The sequence below is a fragment of the Apaloderma vittatum genome, unplaced genomic scaffold (assembly GCF_000703405.1).
Source record: "Apaloderma vittatum isolate BGI_N311 unplaced genomic scaffold, ASM70340v1 scaffold6728, whole genome shotgun sequence".
Classification (NCBI taxonomy): Eukaryota; Metazoa; Chordata; class Aves; order Trogoniformes; family Trogonidae; genus Apaloderma; species Apaloderma vittatum.
Genome location: NW_009728943.1, coordinates 3,751 through 11,851, shown reverse-complemented (window position 1 = coordinate 11,851; position 8,101 = coordinate 3,751). Strand labels below are relative to the sequence as shown.

Here is an 8,101-nt window from a genome sequence, read left to right as displayed (position 1 = left end):
AGGAATGATGTTGCTGATGTCTCCCATGCCAGGTGTTTCAAGATGCACAAACACATTAAAAGTAGAGATTAACACTAGTGAGCTAGCCAGAGCCACTCATTTTCCAGTAGAATCCATGGCGAAAGTAATTTTTTTTTGTGTAGTTTGAAATGAATGTCTTTTTCTGTTTTGTCCAGCAACTGTTAGCTGAGTCAGAAAAGATTTATACAGGTTTAATAGACATTTGTAATATTCTGCACTGCATTCAACAGCTCTTAAAATAACCTTTTTTAAGTGAAGATACTCATACAAGCCTGACTGACAGTTTTAAGCATGCCCAACCCAAGCTCAAAACAAACATATCTCAGCATTTCATTGGATGGTATTTACAGGCAGTGACTTAACTGAAAAACAACTAAAGTAGAAAGCCATGGACCAAACAAAAAACTAATTTTCATTCAGGCTGATAAAAAGCTGCTGGAGGGGGGTTGCCTTAAGTGTTGGGTCTGACTTCCAGAAGACTCGGGTCACAAGGTTTCTCTTTCAAAGAGACGGTTAAATCATTTACTCTCTCATGACCTCCGGGAGGGCACATAAAAGAATCCAGAAATCCCAATTCAAGCCCCTCAGAGGGCGTTTTGATCTCTTGTCTTGCCCTGACCTGCTTCAGTGTGGGTTTTGCAATTTCTTCTGCACCAAAGTGTAAGAGGCCAAAAGATGGGAGTTTCTGAATTTCTTCCCACAATACCAAAGCAACCCAGGACAGCTCTTGGCTCCTCTCTGATTTGACTGGGTACAGAGGTTGCCTTACCCAACGTGCAGGAAGGTGCAGTCAGTACCTTAAAGGGATTCCTGGGTGCCTGAACACTTCGCAGCAGAGCTTAATATTTCTTTTGGGGAACCAAAGCACTTAGAACGTGGAAGTGTTTACAATGTTGATAAAGGGGAAAAAAACCCCAAACCCCATTCATGCTGTCACTAGTGGAGCTCTGGAGATTTCAAAATCTGTTTCCAACTCGCTGCTCTAAGCATCAGTCTGTCCTCTCCAAAGGGCAAAAAAGGAACAACCTGCTAAAGATATCCCTGGGTTCACTTTGCCTACAATGCAATTAGTTTTCAGCTGACTTCAGCATAAAAACTTCTTTGCATGTCCACGTTGCTCTGGAGGAAAAAAATACAATACTGTGCTATTCCACAAAAACATGCCCCTCATGTCCAAACTAGGATCCCACCGATGTCTAAGTTTGTAGAAAGGTTTATTTGATGTGGCTATCACAATGAAAAAAATTGCAAGAATTTCATATATATATATATATATAAAATGCAATTTGAAGATACTGAGAATCTTTAGAGGGAGAAGGATGCTGATGGATTTTGTGCCATGGCATAACCCAATTATTTCATTTTTCCAGTATACAGTGGTATGTTTACTACGACTGTTATAAATGTGAGCCTTGTGGGCTGAAACTCATTTTGTCCCGTGATCCTCAACCTCCCAAATAAGGAAATAAGATGCTTACTCAGGGATTAGTCTGTCACAGCCAAACCGTGAGCCAATGCAGTTACTTGATATTACTGAGTACATCCCAGTGCAGCCTCTGCCCAAAGCACTGAACCTATGACTGGAGCTGCCCCGTCAGCCTGAGCTCCCTGACAGTGCAAAGGAAAGTTGTGGCACTGTCGGGAAAGTTATTTTCAAGCTGTTATTCTCATGTTGTCACCATCAAGTGTCCCCTTTCTCACCAAATATCAGCTACCAGTTTTTTCACGGGAGTATCTCCATCATTTATCCAGCCCTTAAGAGGCTTTTTTAGCTCCTTTGTCTCTTCCCCAGCTCTCCCCGTCCCACTAGCCATGCTAGCCAGCCATTTTAATACACAGGCAAGTTCACACTTTCATTTCTCCTCATAAAGAGACAGAAGTCCATTAAGCATGAAGCTACGCAGGTAAGAGGACGCGTCACCCTCATTTGTAAACGACAGCGGGCTCACGATGACACGCTGAAGTTGGCACTGCTTGACAGGTCTCTCTTCTCACTAGAATTAAGCACCATTATTTTAACAGGCTGATTCTTCCAAACGTATTCTCTTCTGTTTAAATACAGACAATGTACTCATTACAAAGTGATATTTTGAAGAGTAAATTGAACTGCTTTCATTAAAAGTAAGCTCCCTTTCAGAAAAGGTAAGATGCAATTGCTTTACCCTGAACTTCAGCAAACAGCATCGATGTGCAAGTAAAAAGAAATCTCAGGAGTTGTAAACACACAGCAATGGACATGAAAACGAAGTTTTTTAATTCTTACGCACAAGATTGAGATGCAGAATCATAACCCTTCCAGCACTGGCACCCTGACCATGATTGTTTATGTTGGAGCTTGGAACCAAAGAACGCATTTCACCGTTTTCATTGCCCAGACATACAATTAGCAGTTCAGCAGCCTTTCCTTTCTAATCGATCAGTTCACATGACAAATGATGAACATCTCACTTGTCAGTGTCTTAAGCGGTAGTTTCGAGATCTGAAGTGTTTGACAGAGCTGCTGGAACATTTGAAATCTTACCACCTCACTTTCCTAATTAATACACGAGCTCCAGACAGCCAAGTTGACACTTTACAGTTCGGCAGTGGAAGTAACTACAGTTCTATTAAACACTGAAAATTTGAAGATCTAATGTCTTTTCTTAAAAGGGACTTGAAAATTAAACTGATGCTTTCACACCAGGACCAAGGGAGTGTAAAAAAAACTAACTTCAAAACATTTAAGACACAGCAGCACACACCTTCCTCACTCTCAAACCACGCAAATCTTTAACACTACAAGTGTAACACAAAAAGAGTTTCTCACCTACATTGCAAGAAACAGCAGGTAAGAGCTTACATAATGATACTGTTTTATGATGAAAATATTGCGGTTGCAAGCAGAGAGACCTTTTTCACCTCAAAAATGTTGGAAGAGGAAGAAAGTCTCAATAGTTAGTCTGAGAGAGTACAACGCGCCGCGTGCCAAAATTCAGAGCGCAAATACTGCCGAGTGGGGAAATGACAGACTCCAAGATTTTAAGGAATTTAATATTTTGACCCAAAACATAATTGTCCCAACAATTTTCATGAGGCCTATTAATCACTCAAGTAGTGTCTAGATTCACTGTACAAACTCTTTCAGCTGACATTGACAGCGGATTAGAAATTTAAACATTTAACTTAAATATTTAAACATTTAAAGTGTAGCTTATTTGGAGGATTTATCACTTTTATTTCTTGTTAATTCCTATCTTAACAGGATTTGTTTATATGATGGGAAGTCTAAAAAGGTCCATATTTCGAACGCTTAACAGCCTCTAAAAGCAGTTTTACTTCCAAAATCAGTTATCTCACAGACTCTGCATCTGAACTCCCAAAATAAAATCATCAGTGTCTTTGGTCACAGTTGTAGAAATTACACAATTTGAGAGCTCACCTGACAACTTCTATATGCATCAAAAATGCTCTTTAAAAGTGTGTTTTTATGACTCCTACAACCAACTAATTTGTAGGCACAAAGGGAATGACATACTGCATGGACAGACTACAATTTTTGCAGTCTAAGCACCAACCTTTAGTTTGCACAGTCATACCACACTGGAACAAGCTCAAAACTTTGGAGAGACCCGTCAAGTGACAAAATCTAGATTTGCAAAACCACTTCTATATACTAAACGCTTGCATTCTCAAAATCTTTAAAAACCTGGGCTCATGTCTTAATTTGAAGCAAAAAATAAAGTTTGTATTTGCACAGATTTCAAATATGTGCTTTAAAATCAGTGGTTTGATTCTCACTGTGGTGATCAGAAACTATTTGCAGCAGAGATAACAGACCAATATTTTAAGTATGTAGTATTGAAAATATCTGTGAAGGACCACAGTTTATAACTGACACCTCCTTCTCCACAGCACTCTTCATGGTTTTCTTTACATTTTTTTGTGTGTTCTTTCAAATTCTGCTCTAGAACACATCAGGGGAGGGGGGAGAAAAGTTCTTTTCTAGTGCGTCTTTTCTTCAACATAAAAATACACCTGAGCAAGTCTCAAAAAGTCGCATGTGTAAATAAAATTCTCTCTCAGAAACAAAGGAACGTGAGTTAACATTCCCATTACTTTTGCAATCCGAGATACTCATCACTCTCTCTCCTCACTGGCACTACCACAGCAACAGACCAAATCTTTCCTTGGATTTCTTTCCACCAAAACAGAGGTCATGTAAACAGAGAGCCACGAGGAACCACAAGCAAGAAGCTCACGCAGTCGGAACAGCCCTGAATTCAACTTTGGCTCTCCGATGCTCAGCATGTAAAAGCCCAGTACAGGGCTGGTCATCAAATCCAACCAGTCATGACAGTGAAGGACCATGCACTTTGTCATCACCACAAATTACCTCTTCGCATGTTTATTCTCCCTAATTGTAGGAGGGAATGACGCATGGATCTCACTTCTTCAGTGCAGGACAAAAAATAAAATAAATAAATAAAAGAAAGCTAGGAACTTCCTTCTAATTTCTAGCCTAAGTTTATTCAAACCAATGGTGGAAATAGCACCTATCAAGAAACTTAATTCTAGATTTCCTTCTTACAGTTCATCAGCAAGAAGCGATGCAACCCTTTACCACTCAGTGCTTCAGGGTGACCTTCAGCACTATTTCATTGCTAACACATTCTATTTCATAGGCAGCTTGATTATCTAGTGCAAAAAACCCCACAATCTTTTATTTATTAAGTCACAAGGACTTTTGCTTTCCTTGAGGTGGAAAAAAAACAAATAAGCAACAATACTTGCCAAAATATCACCTGCTATGTATTGCCAGGTCATCCTTTTATTTGCTTCAAATTACAAGTAACTTGCTCTCAATCAGGAGTTACATACAATTCCCAAACTCAGTTACGTCATCCGCATTGATAGTTATATCACAGACACATCTGCAAGACTAAAATGCTGACACACTCCAGTTTGAAATGGCAAGATGATGTAAGCACTCCAAAAAAAAAGTTTGAGAACAGCTAACAAACTTCATCCGTACTAGGTTTGCTGCATCATTTAACATCTACCATACAAGGAAGTTGCACTTATTTTATCAGAGAAAATTCTGGTTTAAAGATTTAGTCAGGAAAGAGATTAAGCCTTACCTCGGGTTTACTAAGACTTGATGACACAAGAGAACCTGATCCCACATCCAGATCCCACTGTTTTCTGCCACTGTTTTCCGGATCCAGCGCGGCAATTCGTCCGTCCAAAGTGCTGATAATCACTAGAGATCTGCAAGTTGGAAGCATTCACAGTCAAAACTACAGCCACAGGGAGCTTATCTGTCAGCTGTATTTATCTGTATTTAAAGGAGCGCAACTCCAGCTCTGGAGTTAAGTCTGCATATTCTGCAAATCAGCAATTTAACTTGGTAGCTCCACCTGAACCAATCATGAGAGAGAAGAAAAGTTGAAGTCTCTGGGTGGATGTCATGAGCTAATTTACATGCTCTAAGACACTTTCAAAGTTCAGTTTCAGGGGGAAATAGTAGAGTTTTTAGCTCCCACATGCGGGTGCTACCACTACAGCACTGAGTGAGATCATCTTCTTTTGAGATATTTAGGCGAACGGCATAGATCCTATTTTTTCCAGCCCCTTTCCCACTGATTTTTAGTATGTCCTTTCAAAACAACCTCAAGCTGAAACTACTAACCTAGCAAATTAGTAAGAAGATCTACATCACAACTAAGTTTTCGATGCCTCTAGATGAAACATCGAAATCGTGGATATTTGACAAGTCTTGGAGTAAAATCAGTCTCGCCTAAGGCAAAAGGTACTTATGGCAGACTATCCGGTGCTTTCTATAGTGCCTGACGCTCATAAATTTCAGTAAATCTTACTTCTCACACAGCAGTAAAATTAGAATAAACATTTCTGGTTGGGCTGGAATTCAAGTATTTTAAAAAAAAAAACAAAAATAAAAACAACAAGCCAAATAAACAAACCCCCAAACTAAACAACACATCACAGGCAAAACACTGACAAGGCATTTTTGAAGGGCCCTTTTTTTTTTTCCCCTTTTTTCCCTTGAAGATTCTTTCACTCTGACCTGAAAAAGCTGGGATGTGTTGGCAGTTTTGGCTTGCAGCAGGATCACCAACCTTCAAAGGCTGTGGGAGTAGAGCATGATCACTTTACAGACCTCCTGCACCGAGCAGGGTGGCTCTCGTGACCCAGAAGGACCTTTACAGGCATTGGTTTCAATGAGAATAAGGGACTGTGCAAATAATGATGTGTAGATTAACTGTTCTCGTGTGGGGATGAAAGGAGGTGGAGGTAATGCACACACAGACGTGTGTATGAACCATTATATTAAACAATAAGGGAAACTAAATTATTGTGCAGAGCTGAAGCCAAATATATTCACTTGTCCAAAGTTAGCATTGTGGTAAGCTGAAGTGGAGAGAGGAAATGATGAGAGCTGTCGTTTTTCTTTCAAGAGGGAAAAAACCTAAATTTGCAGTCTTAAAAACATATTCAGACAGCAACTTAGTACATCACCCATAACAAAAATCATGTACAAAGTGTAAAATTAACCTACAAATTTTATAGGATCTTATACTGTACTACAGCATCACACTGTTAATAACTAGAGCATTCAATACATCATTAACCTGTACCAAAAATAATGTAGCAGCTCCTACTTCTGAAAGTGGCCAAGCGCCACATTCCTCGACGAGCTTAGTTTAAGAAACTGTTAGAAAAATATCAATTGTGCAAATATTTGAACAGCAGAACACATAATGCTTTATAAGCTGAGTACATACAATTATTCCAACTGTACAAAAACCAGGGCCAGGTTAATAATAAACCAGGTTGCAGGAGATTTTCTCTTCTCAAGCACTGTAAACAAGTCCTCACACACTAAATGCCCTGGACACACATTTAACAGAATCTCTCTGCTTTAAGGTGAAACAACTTCTCCAAAGCCATCTAGCATTGCATAAAAATACTGTTTCAAGGGGGTCTGTTTAAATTTTATGTTGATCCAGCTGATAACTGTTATAAAAAAGGTAGAAATGCAGCGAGAACAGAGGAAATTTTGGCAATAACATTGAGAATATGAAAAAAAAAAATCCTAAAAAACAATCACACTGCGAAATGTTTCCTTCCCATCTATTCCCATTGTTTTCCTTTATCTTATTCTTCCTGCTCGATTTCTCCCTCAAGTAACAAATGTTTCATGCCTGTGTATCTTTCCTTTACATATTATCTCTCCCCACCAGATGCAAACCCCAACCTTCCCCAAGAGTTGTCTCGTTGTTTAAGGCTCGCCACCACCACCCCAGAGAGCAGTTTTGGAATCTGTACCTGCACCACGACCTCCAGACACCCCAGTCGTGGTGTAACCACACATAACGTTTTCTCTTTAGCTGATTAAGACAGAGAGATAGCACACACTTTGAGGAACTGGTTTAACCAATTGCTTCCGCCTACCCTAAAAATCTTCATTTTTCTTAGGTGCAAGGGTGCTCTTTATTAGTCTCCCTTGACCACCAGCTTTATAAAAGACTTTGTTTCACCAACTCCACCTACAGAGCAAACACTGCGATGAGAAATCAGAACAGGACCAGCTCAGCCATACCCAAGTCTTGCACGTGGCTGCCTTTAGAACTGGAACTAGGGGCAATAAAAACATTCATTTCTCTCTGCTTTTTCAATGAGTGACTTATACTGAACTAAATGGTCCCATCTTCAAAGTGCAAGGTCCTTCACCTGGGCCGGGCTAATCCCAGGCACAAATACAAACTGGGCACAGAGTGGGTTGAGAGTAGCCCTGAAGAGAAGGATTTGGGGGTGTTGATAGATGAGAAGCTCAACATGAGCCGGCAGTGCGCTCACACAGCCCAGGCCAACCGCATCCTGGGATGTATCAAGAGAAGTGTGATCAGCAGGTCAAGAGAGGGGATTCTCTCCCTTTACTCTGCTCTTGTGAGACGCCACCTCAAATACTGAGTCCAGTTCTGGTGCCCCCACCATAAGAGGGACGTGGATCTGTTGGAGCCTGTTAAGAGGAGGCCACAAGGATGATCCAGGGGCTAGAGCAGCTCTGCTACGAGGACAG

General features: G+C 40.3%; 1 protein-coding gene across 1 annotated transcript in view; it reads right to left on the bottom strand.

Annotated features, from left to right (window-relative positions):
* Positions 1–5,268, bottom strand: part of EIF2AK3 (eukaryotic translation initiation factor 2-alpha kinase 3) — a gene marked incomplete at its 5' end in the record, with an annotated part of 35,678 nt that extends 30,410 nt beyond the window's left edge. The window contains one exon of the mRNA XM_009874254.1: positions 5,139–5,268. Coding sequence (XP_009872556.1) covers positions 5,139–5,268 — 130 coding nt within the window. The remainder of the gene's footprint in view (positions 1–5,138) is intronic.
* Positions 5,269–8,101: the final 2,833 nt, after the last annotated feature.